Source organism: Eptatretus burgeri, chromosome 16 (genome assembly GCF_056783735.1).
Source record: "Eptatretus burgeri isolate ZD-2024b chromosome 16, Ebu_testis_v1, whole genome shotgun sequence".
NCBI classification, from domain to species: Eukaryota; Metazoa; Chordata; class Myxini; order Myxiniformes; family Myxinidae; genus Eptatretus; species Eptatretus burgeri.
This window is the reverse complement of record NC_140976.1, coordinates 54,551,430-54,569,689: the sequence shown is the minus strand read 5'-3', so window position 1 is coordinate 54,569,689 and position 18,260 is coordinate 54,551,430. Positions and strand designations below refer to the sequence as shown.

At 41.5% G+C, this 18,260-nt stretch overlaps 1 protein-coding gene across 2 annotated transcripts in view; it reads left to right on the top strand.

Annotated features, from left to right (window-relative positions):
• The window catches only part of LOC147011087 (dachshund homolog 1-like), a 163,216-nt gene that overhangs the window by 83,785 nt on the left and 61,171 nt on the right, over positions 1 to 18,260 (top strand). For both annotated transcript variants that reach the window (XM_085860518.1, XM_085860517.1), the window contains exon 2: positions 6,906 to 7,006. In XM_085860518.1, coding sequence (XP_085716644.1) covers positions 6,906 to 7,006 — 101 coding nt within the window. The remainder of the gene's footprint in view (positions 1 to 6,905; positions 7,007 to 18,260) is intronic.

Genomic DNA, 18,260 nt, shown 5'->3' with positions numbered 1-18,260 from the left:
CATAATGGTGAAGGCGATTTCCATTAGCGGCGATATTATGACGTCAACTTTTTTTCTAGGAAGAATTTCCAAAATCGGAGATGGTTACTGCCTGGCTGTGGGCTTTCTGCATATACATGGCAAGTTTCACGAAGATCCGGTGAAAACTCTGGGTTGTGAAACAAAAAATGTCAAAAAATAGGAATGACGTCATAAAAATTGATATGACGTCATAGTGATGTATCATATGTGCGGTAATTCATCTCTGCTAATGCCCTGTTCGATTCCCACAAACAGAATTCAAAAAGCTTGCCTAGTTTCAGAGATAATTTTTTAGGCGATTTCCATTAGCGGAGATATTTTGACGTCATAACTTTTTTTCTCGGAGGAATTTTCAAAATCGGAGATGGTTACTGTCTGCGCGGGATATTTTTACACGTATACGCCAAGTTTCAGGAAGTTTCGATGAAAACTGTAGGCTGTGAAACAAAAAAGTCCACAAGAAAAACAACGTGAGTAAGACTTGGAGATCCTCCACTAGGACCTAAAAATAAATACCCACAGCATCTCGACTCGAGAGGCATCTCTACACTCCACATCGAGGCATGTATCTATTGCTGTTATCATTTGAACAGAACCAGGAAAAGTGAAATGATAAAGCCAGCCAGGATGGCTTGGTTAGTGTTTACATCGTGTGTGGCTAGCCTCCCTAATGGTCACAATCTTACATTTCTTGTGCAAAGATAAGCATGATGACAAGTGCCTGAACATGATGAATCAAAATCTTGCTCAGTTGCTCGTTGTCCTCTGATTTGTAAACAGCACATGGTTCCTGCTGGGTTGGTGGATCGTGAGAGTTTAAAGTACATATAAGTGCTTGCGAGTGGCCTGCATTGGAACTATTGGACATTAGAGCACAGTAGCAACACACCTCAATGTTCAAACAAGTCAAACAGGCCTTGCGAGATGGAGTAACAAATAACCATTCCTTTCACTCCATGCGGTGCATTGGGCTGCGGAGGGAGTTTAATTTGGCTAAAGAGCACAATCCCTGGACAAGTCACCACTCTGACGCAGGATACTCAAATGGCTTCTTACTCCAGTAAGCTGGTACTCATTTTGCCGACCTCAGAAGGGCGACAGGCTGAGTTTACCCACCTAGTGTTATTTCAACAGCATAACAGGGGCTCAAACTCAAGACCCTAAGATGTTAAACCAGCCACCTTAACCAATGAAGCCAACACCAGGCTTCATGAGATGGAGTGCCGATACTTTAATGACTTGGCTGTTCAACCTTCCCACGCAGCTCAGTATCCAGTGGGATCCGGTCACCTTCTTGGTCAGGGTGGTTCAAGAAAATGTCATCATCACGTTACGACATTTTACTATGTTTCCAAGGAAGGTGTTTTTGTGGTCACAAAGCGTTGAAATGGTGGTCATGTGGCCTCCATACTGTTCAAACGTGTGTTGATGAAATGCATCATGATATTCAATACCATCTCCTTTTAATCGTGTCATCGTCTTCCACCTGAAACACAGTTGGTGGATGTTAAAGATCCTATGGTGTCCTTCGCAAAGAGTAGGCGAGCAATCGCCGGCACCACGAACAAATTCTAGTCCTAACCCACAGAGGGCATTGCATCAGCAGCACAGCCACACCCTAAGCCAATGATGCTACCCCACAGACTTGTGAAGCATAATATGAAAGAAGAAGACCTAAAACAATTTGCACAATGGAAAACACTTTCACTTCAACTCGCTCAAACCTCATAAGAGCATGATGATCCCATGGGATTACTATGTTAGTCAATTCCTGACGTAAAGTAAGTAATATACTTCCTACACAATTTCTCGGAACTAGCTCGTCTGCCTGCTTTACGTCTAACCGCTTTACTGCTCACTCGGATGGCCAGGCTTGAACATGTGCTCCATGCTGATTGTGGCCAAGAGACTAGAAATGTGTTCATGGATGGTGTACCGCCCCCGGGTGGGTGGGTCTGTACAGGTCGACATTGAGATAATGTTCTCGTGTCGATTTCACTGCAGTATGACGTTCCAAACCAGCCTCTAACCTGCTCACCTAGTCAGCAGAACAGTTTATCACCAGTCACCTGTGAAACCAACAGGGCGTTGTTCTAACAGGCGTGGTGAGGATAACGGAAATATAACTCAACTTCATGTTGCTCTGCTGTCCCTTTTGATGATAGGCCTCGAGGGACTACAGATACAGGCTCTTTGATGCCTTCGTTTGTCTGCTGAACACAATTATTGTCCTGCTATTTGAACTGATAGTTTGTCTTATTGGGGGGAGGACAAGGAAATAAATCAGGTTTTTGAAAACCTGCCAAATGGTTTCATATTTATTGAATTTACAATGCAGGTCAAAGTCAAAAACCGTATGCTTGTTTGATCACTTGGCAACACGGACGAAGGCAAACACAGTTTTCTTCAGTGATGCCTCCTATGTAATGCAGTATGAGATTTTTTTTTTGCTTTTCATAATATACAGTGTGTCCATAAAGTCCTTGTATGACTTCAAACTTTTATAACTTTTTATGTGTACATGATATAAACCAGAACAGCACTCAGTAGAGCGCATACCTCCGCCGCGTTTCCGGATCTGCATCTGGACCTTCAATGAAAATCGAATCGGCTTGTTCTTGTCACCTACCCAAGTCATCCGACTAGTTTTGTCAAAATTCATCGACAACTTTTTGAAGTATCATGCTGTATATCTGAGGTGGTGAGGGGTAATATATATATATATATATATACAAACTAGTTGCATGATACTTCAAAAAGTTGCATGATATATAGCATGATACTTCAAAAAGTTGCATGATATATAGCATGATACTTCAAAAAGTTGTGGATGAGTTATGACAAAACTAGGTGGAGGAGTTGGTTACATAACAAGATCACGCTGATTTCAATCTCGTTCATGTCGGGATCCAGATCCAGCCTATTAGTGGGACACAAAACCTAAACTGTTCAGCCTGGCGGAGGTATGCGCTCTACTGAGTACCGTTCATGTTCAATCTGATTTTATAACTTGTTGAAAACATTTTCCAGTTGCCGTTGAGTAATATCATGAATTGCATTTGTGATCATAGCCACAAGTTCATCCAAAGAATGTGGTTTTGATGAGTCAAAAATAGTTTTACGTATTCAAATAAAATAAATAAAATGTAGTAGTCAAATCGGAACCAGTCAAATCCCAGTCAAAATGTAGTAGTCAAATCGGAACCAGTCAAAATGTAGTAGTCAAATCGGAACCAGTCAAAATGTAGTAGTCAAATCCCAATAAAATGTAGTCAAATCGGAACAGGTCAGGAGAACGGTGTGGCCAAGCAATTAATTGGTCCACATCTCCCGATTAACTTGTCTGGGAAGACATCATTGAAGAACCCTCGCACATTCAAAGCATATATAGCGGCAGGGAGCCTCGACTTGCTGGTACAAGGTGATGTGTGAAATATTTAATCGTCCTTCAGGAACCAAATGAGGTAATTGTGGTGGTTGGCTTTACCACTGATGGAGAAATTGCCTCATCAGAAAATGCCAACTTGTCAGGAAACACAGGAGAATTGTGGATTTAGCAATAACATCAATAATATATGAGCCTCGACATTATATTCGAAAGAATAAAATAAAATATACAATATTAACTTTGATAAAACAATACTTTGTTTCTACCTTGTGTACATCAAAAGTTATAAAAGTTCAAAGTTGCACAAGGAATTTATGGACACGCTGTATGGATCAGCTACACGATGAGATTTAGGTATTTTCAGTGATCTGGGATGGTATGACCGTGCTTGTGATGGAAACTTTACATGGAGTAGAAGGAGGCATGAAAACTTCCTTTAAAGGTAGTCTTAAGATGATGAAGCCCACGGAGCAAAACAGTTCTGATTGGATGGTTTATTTGTTTTTCTGATGCATGTCATGCAATTCTCAGCATTCAGGCGGCATGTGAGCGGAACTTCCTGGTATGGTGGTTTGCTAGTGGGATTAAGAGGATAATTTGTGGTAAAAGTGGCATACAATGAGTTAGAAATTTCACGAAAAGCTTTGTGTCCTGCGAATCCTTGGGCAAATATTCAATGGAATTCCCATGGGAATTTCATTGGGGCTTCGGCCCACCTCGGCTCCATCTTGGACGCTGCACCAATCTGCATTCTTTTAAGAGGGTTTGTCTTACGACCACTCTGTAAACCCTCCTTCCATAAGCGTGACGTCACACGGACGTAAGTTAGCATGTTTGTCTGTGATGTCTGTGATAAAGTCTGTGATGGAGCCTCTTTGGACCCGGAATCTACCCCCACCCAAAACGGGGTCGCCTTTTGGGCACGATTTTTACATTTACGCAAAACCCTGCTAAATTCCCATGGGAATTTTGCGGGACATTCACATGTGAGATGCCCAGTGCAAACGTTCTACCCATTACTATTAGGGGCAAAGTAAGTACTATAAACAGAACGAGGGCAGTGGGGTTAGTCCCAATCAAATCGACAGCCCACAGCTATTGGCCACACTGAAAAAAAAGAAGACTTTGCCATCGGTTCAATCCCAAAATGTCGATATTCATGTTGCTCCTCAACCAAGAAAACGTTCACCAAGCACACAAAGAAACCGTGCGAGATTCCGAGTCGGGTCTCATTCCCACATCCTCTTAGTGTTATCAAAAATTGGAACATCTTTGTGTTATAAAAGGGAAGGCCCCTACCCCCCCCTAAAAAAAAAAACAACATTTGGGTTTCAAAAAATGAAAACTAACGATCCCACTGAAAAACTATCATCACTTTCGATAACTTTGCATTCAAGACAACATGCTTCATTAAAGAGTTATTGTCGAGCAAGTATTTTCAAGGAAAAAGGCTTAAGTGGAAAAGAAGTACTGTATATCTGAGTGATCATCCATTCCCCTGTGCTCCTAATTTATTTCTCTCATTAAGAGTCTTTTGAAAAAGTGGCCTGAAAAGTTTGCTATCTGTATTAATAAGGCGTGGGACGGATCATTTAGCAATTATTTCTGCGATCTTAAAAAAATTCGATTCAATATCCTCATGGATTTTAATCATTGTACACTTTTAAAGTCTTCCATTGGCAGAGAATGAAAAAGGTGGTGGGGGAGGAGGCAGGTTGTTAAAAGGGAAGGAGCTCTTGGTTATTTACTGCACTCAAAGCTTCATTTCCTGGCGTCATGACTTTTATCCAGCCCATCCTGTTTTGCTCACATTGCTGACGATGTATGTTCTAGCAACGCGTGTCTTGTTCCTGTTTCTCTGATGGAATGAGGGATCGAAATGACGCCTCACTGTTGGGAAAGAAATATTATTCAGCGTGGGAAATTGTGCAGATTATCAAAGAACCTGGCGATGGGTGTCAATTAGTGTGAAAATTAGCGTAATAAATACTCGACGATGAATTAATTGATGGAAGGAATGAGGAATATACTTGGGACGTGAATTCCATGAAGCCGCAAGCACATTTGGAACCGGTTATACTATCTATAAAGCACTTTTTGTTTTTTTTTCTTTATAGGAGCAAGGCTCATGGAAGGGCAAGGCAGAACTGACTGCGGGACAAACATCAAGTCATTGAACGAACAGGCTCAGAAGAGAGGGAGGAGGGGAGGAAACACTGAAACCTGCAAGTAAGACGGTTGGGTGAGGAAAGGTTAATGAGGGTAATAAAGATCGCAGCACAGAATTGGGGATGATAAGAGATGGAGGCTTACTGTTTGCTTGAAGCCCTGATCGGAAGAGTGAGACGGACCGGCCTCTGGAAAGTGCTTCCATAGACGGGAGAAGCGAGGAATAAAAGAGTTGAAGTGTGCATCCTGGAGTCAAGAGGAAAAGTCTGAGTACTGAGAGAGCAGAGGGAGCGATGTTGGAGACGATACGGGAGAAAAAGAACAGTGGGACCACCGCCCTGCCTGTGATGTGAAAGCTGCAGACATTGTGCTTCGGCCTCATCATGGGAGATTCCAATAATGTTGAGCACTTTCGATTCCACAGACTCCAAGAGAGACAGATGCGATACTGGGACGCCAGCCCGTAGTGGAGTGCAGTACTCCATTGAGCTACGAACAAATGCCTTGTAGAATGTGACATACGGATAAAGGCTGTGTAGATTTTGTCTCCATTGGGAGATGAAAGCTGAATACCTGGATGCCTCTTCTCTGACTTTTAAATCCAAGACCCTTTCATTCCTCCCGCTATCCAACGGTACAACTACTTTGGCCTCTGGGTCAGCACCCCTTTTTGTCCAAAATTTGTCCTTCATCAACTCTCAGTAGATGTCCAGCTTATTCTACAAAAGTAGTAACATTTTGCGCTGTGACCTCCTATTCGTTCCTATAATTATCGTCCATCCACAGCAGTGTGGAGGCCATCGGGATTGGAAGGTGAAACGACCTCTTGGGATTTTTGAACCTCTTGTGTTGCCGTGACTGTACAAGCCGTTGAGATTAACAACTTGGATGCGGGAGAGGGATGTATTCTGGCCGAGTGTGGTCATCCTGTTCACTCCGAGAGGGCATATTATATCCTGTTATTATCTGAACATTCTTGCAAAATAAATGCATTTCCCTTGTATTTCAATGTTAACCTAATGACTATGGATATATTTTGAAAAAAATGACAACGCAAACATCTGTTGTGCCCGCAAGGCTTAGTTTGCAGGGCGTGAAAAAAGACTTTCAACATCTTCCTTGGCATCCAGTAGTTTTTGAACCTCAACTTTCAACGAGAACCTGCGCCGATGAGTTTGGACGTAGTCATTTACAACTGCATACTTTGCGATCGTAAACTCTGCAAAAGTTTGAGAGTAACATGTTTTGAGAATAGAGAAAAATTACAGCACTTTTCACCTCCACCCTTATACCCTTCCTGCCTTCCCGGCCCCTGTGTCTTCTCCAGCTCCCGGCCTGGCCGACCTCCAAAGCGTGCCCACAGCCTCCTCCCCACAGATGCCATCCTACACCCAAACATGCTTCCACCTGGAGTTCTTTCTCAATCGGGTGAGACACTCGGCTGGTCAGTAGCCTTCACCCACCTGCCCATAACATTTCTTGAAAAATAAAACATCAAGTCAATTGAATTGGTAAAAAAAAATTACTTTCCTTCATGTCATTTCTGTCGCCTGTCCTTCAAACGAATGCATGGTAAAGACATCCAACGGGGTTCATTATTCTGAATATAATATTTGCTAACTCATTTGAGCATCAGTGTACAAACAGTCACCTTTGACATACCGCACGTCAAGAATATTTTTAATGACACGAGACATCAGTTATTGGCACCTCGTATAGTTGTTTTGTGTCGTTATTTCTTTATCTTCATCTCAGCCTCACGGAAGAGCTTTGTGATTCATCGTTGTGTGTACTGGGCATCCGGATGGATGTTAAACTGGGCATCCCGTCTACCGGCTTTAGTTGGTGGATGGTAAAAATCCCACGACGTCCCTCGCAAAGAGTAGGCGAGCTATCGCTGGAACACTGCACAAGTTACAGATTCCTACCCTAACTACTTAGTCGAATGTTCGAATTGGCCAGCCGGTTTTGGAAAGGTTTGGGCCAAAATCTTTCCCCTTGCCAACCATACGAGGAAGTGAGAATAATTGTGGCCGTTAAAGAAATTGGTGGACATCATTGGTGGACATCAACCGACTGTTTCTTCGATTGCACGGACATCAATAGGCAATGGACTTTGAATGTCGGATGTACCATTTTCATGAGCCAGGAATTCACACGGGAACGCTAACAGGTTTTTGTTCTTTGGTTTTTAATGAATGGGTCGTGATAATTTGTTAAAGAGCTCACCAGAGCAGCGCATTTTGCTGATAGTGCAACGCACAGCACAGTTTGCCACCTCCGATAAATCAACGTCCTTCCCACGGAAAGCAAGAACGTTAATTAGCACAAAAATAAACTGCAACTAATTTTGTGGAGTCGAGGAAGAGGCGTCAACGGTCATGTAATGCTGTGTCCTCCATAAACAAACTAATAATTGTATTATCTATTTACAAGGGCTGGCAAGATATTATTGGAGGTGTGCGCACTCACTTTTAAGCTGCTTATCCTGGGTTTGAATCCCGATCCAGCTATAAGCTGTCGTCCTGGTGTTTCACTGGTAGGGCGAGGAATCAATGTGTGTGACATCCCTCGGATGGACGCTAAACTGCACATCCCTGACACCAGCATTAGTTGGTGGACGATAAATATCCCACAGTGTACTTTGTGAAGAGTTGGCGAGCTCTCGCCATCACATTGAAGAAATTCAACATTTCTGCCTTCGGTCGAATGGCAGGCCTGGGCAACCAGTTTGTAAAAGACTTGGGCCTGGAATGCTACCCTCCTGGGCCCACGAGAAGGTGGGAATAATTGTGATCATTAAATAAGTCGTCAAGGTTGTTGATAAATAAACTTTATGGGAATATGGAAGAACATATTCTTGAAATGCACATCATAACACCTGAGCTCGACTTTTGCTTTTAATCCGTTAACAGAAGACAAGTATTGGAGTCATTTTGATCAATATTTTGTTGAACAAAAATAAATATAACATGAATTTAGATTAAAACGTTTGTGGCTGGTCTAACACCTCACCGATGACGTCAACCTTACGATCCTTTATTCGCCATTGGGAGTGGAATGAGATGTGCCAAGTTTGAAATTATTCTGATCAGCGGTTTCAGAGATATAATACTTTATTTTTTTTTGTTTAATTCAAGATGGCTGCCATATCACGTGACCTATGATGTCACAATTATAGTTAAAGTATTCTGTAGAGGGGAGGATGGGGGGGGGTTCACCCCTACCCTGAAAATTTTGTGTCAATCAGACAAGTGGTTGCTGAGAAAAAAAGGCCAAAATAGAGTCAAAGAATAACAAGAAAAGCAATAATAACTAGAAGGGCACTCGGAAGAGCCGCTGACTTGAGATGAAACCTCCGCCACACAATGCATGATCCACAAGCACATATCAGGCCCAACACATTTTTGAGATGTCATGATATATATATATATATATATATATATATATATATATATATATATATATATATATATATATGTATATATATATATATCGTATTTGGCCCTATTTCTCAATGGTGACGAATCACTTGAAAAATTAAATAATTATCGTATCCAAATTCGGATTTTTATCTTCACCAAAAGAATCATTTCGTCCTTGTCAGACACCCAACCTGTCCACCAAGTTTCATCCGAATCCGTCCACAACCTCTTGAGATTTCCTGCACACAAACAAACAGACACAAAAACAGCCAAACAAACAAATGAAAAATCACTCGTAGGGTAACACTTGGCGAAACGGAACGGCACTCCGTCGAGCGCATACCTCCGTCAAGCTGAAAAGTTTACATTTTGTATCCCACTGATAGGTCGGATCCGAATCCGGACCTTCACCAAAATCAAATTGGCTTGTTCTTGTCACCAAACCAACTCATCCACCTAGTTTTGTCATAACCCATTCACAACTTTTTCAGATACACTATCATGCTATCGATCACTTTTGGCCACATCTCTCATTGGTGAAGAATCACTTTTTTTTAATATCTTGGGATGCGGATAGTCACCAAAATCTAATCAACTAGTCCTTGTCACTCACCCAAACTGCCCACAAATTTTCTGCAGAATCCATCCACAACCTATTGAGATATTGGGCCATGTATTGGTTCTGGCCCGATCTCTCAATAGTGAAGAATCGCTTGAGAAATTATCGGATCCGGATTCGGATTCGGATATTCACCAAAATCGAATCAATTAGTCCTCGTCAAACACCCAAAATATTCACCAAGTTTCGTCCAAATCCGTCCACAACTTTTTAAGACATCATGCAATATCCTTTTTTTTTTTTTTAGCCCCGTCTCTCAATGGTGAAGAATCAATTAAAAAATAAATAATTCTCGTATCCAGATCTAGACTTTGATCTTCACCAAAATTTAAATAATTCTTTCCAGTGGCACTCCCAACCTGTCCACCAAGTTTCCTGTGAATCCATCCATAACCTTTTGAGATATTGTGCTATATATCGTTTTGGGCCCAATCTCTCAATGGTGAGGAATCACGTGAAAAATTCTCGGATCTGGATCCAGATTCGGATCTTTACCAAAATTAAGCGTTGCTTTCCTTGGCCGATCACCTACATACACAAACGTTTTCAGAACGATTGCTTGAAAACTGTGGCCAAAAATCGTGTTGCAGACAGACAAACAGAAAGAAAAATGCTACAGACCAACATACTCGGCGAAAAAATATTTTTGCCACGAAACGAACATATTATAGACAAACAAACAAGAAAAAGACATCGTGCAGAACATGGTACTTACAACATCCATAAAACAAATTTGACCTCAAAAATAATTGGTGGTTTAATTAAATGATCAAATATGCAACTCCTCGTCAAATTTTAGGTCAATTGGATGAAAATTGTCAATTTTAGAAATTTGGCCGATGTTAACCTTTTGGCCTATGTTGACTTTTTGTTCTATCTTGACCTCTAAAAGAATTGATGGTTGAATTCAGTGACCTGATATGTAAATCCTTTTCAAATTTCTAGTCAATCGGATGACAATTGAGGATTTTAGAAATCTCACATCAGTTGTTGACCTTTGGCCTGTGTTAACCTTTTGACCTTTTGACCTCAAAAGCAATGTGCTTCTTGTTTATGACAAACTCTACCAAGTGGTGAAGTTTTGTGAAGATCGGTTTGGAATTGTGACCTGTAGGCGATACATAGACAGACAGACAGATAGACAAGCCGGTAGGCGGCCATGGGTCGCCGAGCATCCAATGACCTTTGACCCCTGATCTGACTTAATCTAGTACTAAGTACTTACGAAATTGCAATCAAATCGGTTAACTCGTGTATGAGCAAGGGGGCTTTGAATGGTCATTTTGCCCGAACAATGCACTCATTGACCTTTGACCCCTGACTTAGCCGAGATAGGTCAATATGTCCTGAAGCAAAGTTGTAGTACTCATTGTGTACTCTGTATCTATGAACTTTCATTCATATCGGTTAACCTGTGTAGGAGCCAGGGGGATTTGAATGGTTATTTTTGCCCAAAAAATGCACTCATTGACCTTTGACCCCTGGCTTAGCTAAGGTAGGTCAATATGTCCTGAAGCAAAGTTATAGTACTCATTGAGTACCATGTACCTATGAACTTTCATTCGTATCGGTTAACCCGTGTAGGAGCAAGGGGGATTTGAATGGTCATTTTGCCAGAAAAATGCACTTATTGACCTTTGACCCCTGACCTACTCGAGATAGGTCATTATGCAAATGAGCAAAGTTGTAGTACTCATTACGCTCTATAAGCATGTAAAGATTCATTTGATTCGGTTCAACCGTCTTGGAGTTAGTGTACTTTGAATTTTCAGAGAGAATGCTCAATGGCCCTCGGACACCCAAGTTGAGAGGGTTACCATTTGGAAACTATAAGATATAGAAAAAAATGGATGTCATAGAGCGGATAGAGAATCACCTTAAGATTATGCATACCAAATCTCATCGAGTTCCATCCACTGATAACTACTCGATATCCATTTGAATGAAAAGTACCGAAAATGCGGTTTGAAATCGGAAATCCCCAAAGTTTGAGGGGGTGCTGTGGGTGAACAATGATCTAAATTGAAAATCCGACTTGATAGTTTGTGCACAATGTATTCCAGATGATTAGTGTGAATTTTCATGACCATCCGACTATAACCCTAGGAGGAGAAGCATTTGGCACGAAGGCACCTCCAGCTCTCGCATATTATCGATTTTTGCACTAATTGACCTTTTGACCCCTGACTAAAGCGAAATTGGTCAACATGTCCTGAGGCAAAATCGAAGTACTCATTGAGTACCATGAACTTGCAAAGTTTCATTCATATCGATGCACTCACCTGGTCACTAGGGGGCCTTCAATTTTCGAGCATACCCAAATTGAAGGGGGCGCTGCGGGTAAAGTATTCCATATATCACAAAAACCGGAATATATTTGATAGAGCATCACCTGTAGATCATTCGTGCCAAATTTCATAAGCCTACGTGGGATAATGGCTTTCGGAATTGATTTTGTGTGAACGGTACCGATTTTGAAGGTTTTTTGGCTGTTGCTAGGGAACCAAAGCGTCCCTAGCAACCATCACAATTTCCAAAGCACTAGGTCATAAGATGTACCTACCACCCGAGTTTGGTCAAAATCCGCCCACGTTTACTACCAATTATGCTGATGACAAACGAACAAACACCAAACAAACAGACAGAATTACTGACAATAAGGGTCACCTATTTCGGCGACCCAACAGCCAGACAGAGACAGGCAGACACAAAATCAAAATCGACGAACCTATATACTTGAAAAATATTCGATTTTGCAAGAAACAAACAGACAAACAGACAGAGAGGGGTGAAAATATAACCTCCTTCACCTTCGGTCGCAGAGTTAATAATAATAATAATAATAATAATAATAATAATAATAATAATAATATAATAAAAATTATTTTAACAGTATTATTAATTTGTCTTCATATTCTCAGAATAGAGCTTTGTTGAAAATTTGATGACAAAAGCTTAAATGTTAAAAAGGTCATGGCCTGCACAGACACACATAAGTGATTGCAAAACACGTCCTCCGCTGCGCGGGGTATGGGCTCATAAATTAACTCCTGTCCAAAAGAAATTAATTGAGCAACTAATTTTTTCAGTGTTAGTATTTCAGCGGAGCATTTGATCACTTTCAGATTTGTTTACAAGTGAGATGAAAGCGCAATTCACCGATGATGTCAGGATGGATGTTTCGTGGATTCACACCACAACTGCAAGCCAAAGTTGTACAACCAACACGCCAATCTGGGAAGGCCATTATACCTATCATCATCCGTTTTATATTTTAAACTGCCGTTGCTGCTTGGACTTCTTGATGTCAAATGATTTTTTTCTGAAAAACTTTACCTTCCTTCGTCAAGTACTACCCCATATGATTTTTGATCCTTTAATGGCCACAATAAGTGCCACCCTCTTGTGGGGGGGGGGGGCAGCCAGGGTAACTTTTTTGACATCCGACAAAGTATGTTAGGACAGGAATCAGTGATTTGTTCATGGTGCCAGCAATAACTCGCCGACTCTTCACGAAGGACACCCTGGGATATTTAACGTCCACCAACTGATGTTAGCAGACGGGACGCCCAGTTTAACGTACATCCGACGGACGGCACACACATTGATGAATTGCCCGCCTGTGAAACACTAGGATTGCTGTTTTATAGCTGGGCAAGATTTGAACACAGGCTAGACAGCTCAGAGTCAAGTGTACATATCTATCGGCTATCCTGCCAGCCCACTACATATAAGATATGAACAAAAATTTATTGAGGGCAATCCTATCTTCCACATTAATCATGTACAAGTAAAATATACATCACAGGTTGTTTGTTATAATTATGTGTTGCTGATCCCGCGTGGAAATTCTGTCCTGATACTTGTTTGGTGTTGATCTTGTAATGTCATTTCAAATGCCGTTTGATCTCTGAGTCAATAGATTTCATCATGTGACACTATCTTTGTGCACGTTGAACGGGTACTGTGGTGGCTGATTGGGGCGGACACGTAAATAGCCGTACTGGTATCTAGCTGGATTGGTATCCCAAAGGTTGCAGGTTCAAATCCAGCTGAAGGCAGCAGTATCAGGCTGAATTTGGATTCCAAGATGCAGAAAGTTGAGCTCAATTCAGGGAGACCTGCTACACCATTACTGGAATGTCACTAAAAACCCAGCTGGATCATGAACGATCTTCAGGGTGGGGATAATCTGCCTAACCCCATCGAGTCTGATCTATACCTAATGCTGTTTAGCCATGTGCATGTGAAGGTTAAGCAATTGGTTCACTTTGTCTGTCTGTCTGTTAGGGTTAGGGTTAGGGTTAGGGTTAGTTTGTTCACAGTTAGGGTTAGGGTTAGTTTGTTCACAGTTACGGTTAGGGTTAGCGTTCACAAACCCTAACAGTTTGTTCACATACCGTATGTCAGTTTATGATTGAGGAACAACTTAATTTCAATTGAGTGTTACATTTTGAACATAAATCGGAAAATGAACCTGCAGCTTATTCGTACTTTGACTGAATTAGTCCGGATCATGCATGCACAGAGGAGTGAGATTAATTTTTTTTTTTTTACTCCGTCTACCTGTCTCGCAGTGAAACAAAATTGGAAATCATTCTAAACAGGAAAGTTCCTGCTTTTAGCAACGTCATAAAGGACACAAACAACAGGCACGAATAACTCGTGTAACGTGTTAGATATGGTGGTGCAAAAGAGGCTGCATCAACAACGGTAAACTTCTGAAAAAATGATTTTTTTCCAAAACTTCTGAAAATCTTAATTTTATTCCAATTGAATTATATACTTGACCACCGTAGAACACGATTCACCTCTATTAGCACTTCCAAAACCCCTCCATTTATTATCACTTGGTCAAAATACTTCGGCATTTTACATCATCTCGACCAATCAAATTTGCTGCTTGCAGACAGCGCCCATGTCCCTTTCCCTCAGGACTGTGTGGGGTAAGGTGTTCTATGAACTCTAGTTTACTCATTGTGGTCGACTCTTATCCCTATCTCTGGTTTGCAGGACGTCATTCTTAATTATGACAACAATCGTAAAGCATCGAAGTCGAAGGAAGCGGTGCATTTGCATTGGAAGGCAAACTTCCAATAAGTTTTCTCCCTACATTGTTGATAATTAATTGATCGGACATCTGGTGAGCTATCATACCTGCGTCTGCGCCGCCGAGTGCAGGTTGAATTCTGGACTTGGCGATAAACCGTCTGACTGGTGCTCTGAAGGCATGGCGTCGCATTGTCCCTGCACTGGAGCAGTCTCCCAGTGTTACGTGCCGGTGGACATTAGGGATCCCACGGTGTCTTTCATAAGGAGTGGGCTACTGTTGCCGACACCCTGAATGAGTTACAAATTCCTGCCCATACGTGCGTCGGCACAACATCAACATCAAAGCTGTGGCTTCAACAATGATGCAACCAGCAGGACAAATCTTTAATTTAATCCTGGTCCAATTTGCAGTCACTAAAATGACGATTGATGAGTCTGCTGCACGAGAGCACTTAAATTGTGTTGTTGTTTAGGAAATTAAAATTACCTTTTTCTCTTTTTTTTTTAGGGAAACAAAGTTGAAGACTTTTCCATATTGTATTCATTGGAGGGCACCATTATTTTGACATTATTAACTAGGGATAGAGGTATGTGAGCTGCTTCAGGCATAACTTGGATGTTCTAAGATTTGGCCTATTGTTCTTGTCAAGATTGGATTGCTGTATTCCTCTTTTTAACATACAAAATGGGAGAACAACCCATTTAGAGGTATGATAGCATCAGAGAAAAGGAACGGGACTGCCATCCCACAGATCATGTGGTCAAAACCAACTGAAGACTGCAGTGTTAATGATTTTGATGCCAATCTTCAGGCCCTGATGGCATCAGGAGTGAACCACAATGAATGTATTTGGCCAGTCCAGGCAGGACAGATAGATTACCCCACCTGCGAAGGTTATTAACGCTCTTTTGAGGTTTTTACCAACAATCCTAGAACAACTTGGTAATATCCATGGTGTCAGAAGCTCCATTACCAAAGCTGGATGGAGGTTATGTTATCACCCCTGTCTGTTTGTTTGTCTGTGAGCAAGATAGCTTCAAAAAGTTGTGGACGGATTCAGATGAAATTTGATGGACAGGATATGATTATATTTTGGTGAAGATCCAAATCCGCACACGAGAATTTTTAAGTGATCTTCACCTATGAGAGATCGGGTTAAAAACAATACATAGCACGATATCTCAAAAAGTTATGAACAGATTTGGATGAAACTTGGTGGATGAGTTGGGTCGGTGACAAGAATAAGCCAATTGGATTTTGGTTCAGGTCTGGAAATGCAGATCCGGCCTATCAGGTGGATACAAAACCTAAAATGTTCAGCCTGGTGGAGGTATGCGCTCCACCGAGTGCAGTTCTAGTTTTACGCTGTCGACATCGAATTGTTGATTTAGAACCCAACTGGCTCACTCATGACCTTCGGGGAGCAGGGATTTTTCCTCTGCTACATTTGGACTGATCTACATGTGCTGCCATTTTACACTTTGTGATTGACTTTTAAATGCCCTCAGTGCTACCTTTCACAGCGACATGCAAATTTGTCTCATGCTTACTGTGACAAGGCTTTTGTTTAAGTTCTTAAAGTTTGTTATTTTTTTTTTTTTACCAAGGGTAGACAGGATAACCAGCTCATTTCCTTTCCATCTTCACAATGTATATACACTTCAGGTGACTGTACAATGGAACCACAAATTACACTCACTTGTGACAGCAACAAAGTTGCAAAGTGCATCAAACTGGTTAGCTCAAGGAAATGAATAGAAGTGGCATATCCCAAGAAGAATTAGTCAGAACAGTAAGCAAACTAGCGGTTTCTGACGATTAATATTGTTCTTTAGTCGGCAATTAAAGTGAGGATGTCGTCGGGATATGTTTGCACCTTTGGAGAAAATTCTCAACAGATGTGATGAAAGTCTCATCTCTCGATCACATATCATGAGGAATGAATGGAGATTTTTGGCGAGGCAGAAGCAGTCAAAATAAAAGGGTATTAGAAAACAACGTTATGTGCTGGGATGTCAGGGCAAGACCGCTGATAAACATGCTGTCATACAAGCCAGCCTGCAGCTAAGGCCCGGCTTTATGACTCGTAGAAATGACCGACCCTGGAACATAACGTGCTCGGGATGAAGTGGCAGCCTGAGTCACAGAAGGGCCAGCTTTTACAGGAAAACAACCATTGTGGTCCAAGCAATGGTTTATGTACATGTCATTCATCAACTGTGGGAAACGTTTTTCAGATCTTCTTGGTTCAATGTGCAATTCTTTGTCATAGAGGTTTTATTGATCGTCCTCACATTTTATTATGTTCATTGACGAGCCGTCTAGCTGTGTTTTGCAAAATATTTTTTATATACTGAAAATACAAATATATATATATATATATATATATATATATATATATATATATATATATATATATATATATATATATATATATATATATATATATATATATATATACATTCTCAACTCAGTTACAAACCGTTGGTGCTGCCCAATCAGTTTCTTGGCAAGGGTGAGACAGGGTGGTTTGCCACTGCCTTCCCAGCAGTAGCTAGGGCTAGAAATTTTAATTTGTTCATGGTGCCAGCGATAGCTCACCTACTGTTCATGAAGGACACTGTGGGATCTCTAACGTCCACCAACGAATACCGGCAGGCGAGATGCCCAGTTTAACGTCCGTCCGAGAGATGGCACACACATTGATGAATCATCCTGCCTGTGAAACACTGGGATGGCAGTTTATAGCTGGGTCAGGATTCAAACTAAGGCTCAGCACCTTAGGCTCGAGACCATCCTGCCAGCCAATATAAAAATATATGTATACAGTACAGTATATATATATATATATATATATATATATATATATATATATATATATATATATATATATATATATATATATATATATATATATATTGTTACGGATCTGGAAACCAGAAGAATTCAACAAACAGTTGTCCTAAAAGTCAGTTATGTCGTTAAGTATGTGTGTAGTCAGATCCCTTTCCTTTTGTCTAGTGGGAGAATCAATGGCATGCGTTGCGATTTCTTTTTAGTTAGGTTATTAAATCTTTACATCCAACGAACCCTCCAACGACCAACCAACAACCAACCAACAACCATTCCATTCCCCATCACGATCTACTACCCACCCACTGTCTACAAGCACTCTGACTTGCAAAGGCAGGGTCTTGCAGCCGTTCCTTACCGCTTCCACCAACGTTCCTTCCACAAACGTTGTAACTCTTGCATGATGATGGCCTGTGCAACATTGATACTGTTACTCATCAAGTATGAACGCGCGTGGAAGACTGGCTGGGGTTTCCCGGCAGGGGCCGTTGCAGCGTTGATACTGTTGCTCGTCGAGTGTGGGCCCGCATGGAGGAGTGGCTCAGGTTTCCCGGCAGGGGCCAAGGCCCCGCCCTGGAAAAGTGGGCTGTAGGACCTGTCCAATCAGAGGTGGACAGCGAGGTGTGTTCACCAAGGTCCCTCCCCGCTGAGGGAGGGCCATAAATTCCCGACCACTCTCTGAGAGAGGTGGTCTTTTTGAGGTCTTGGGTGGTCTTTTTGATGTCTTGGAGG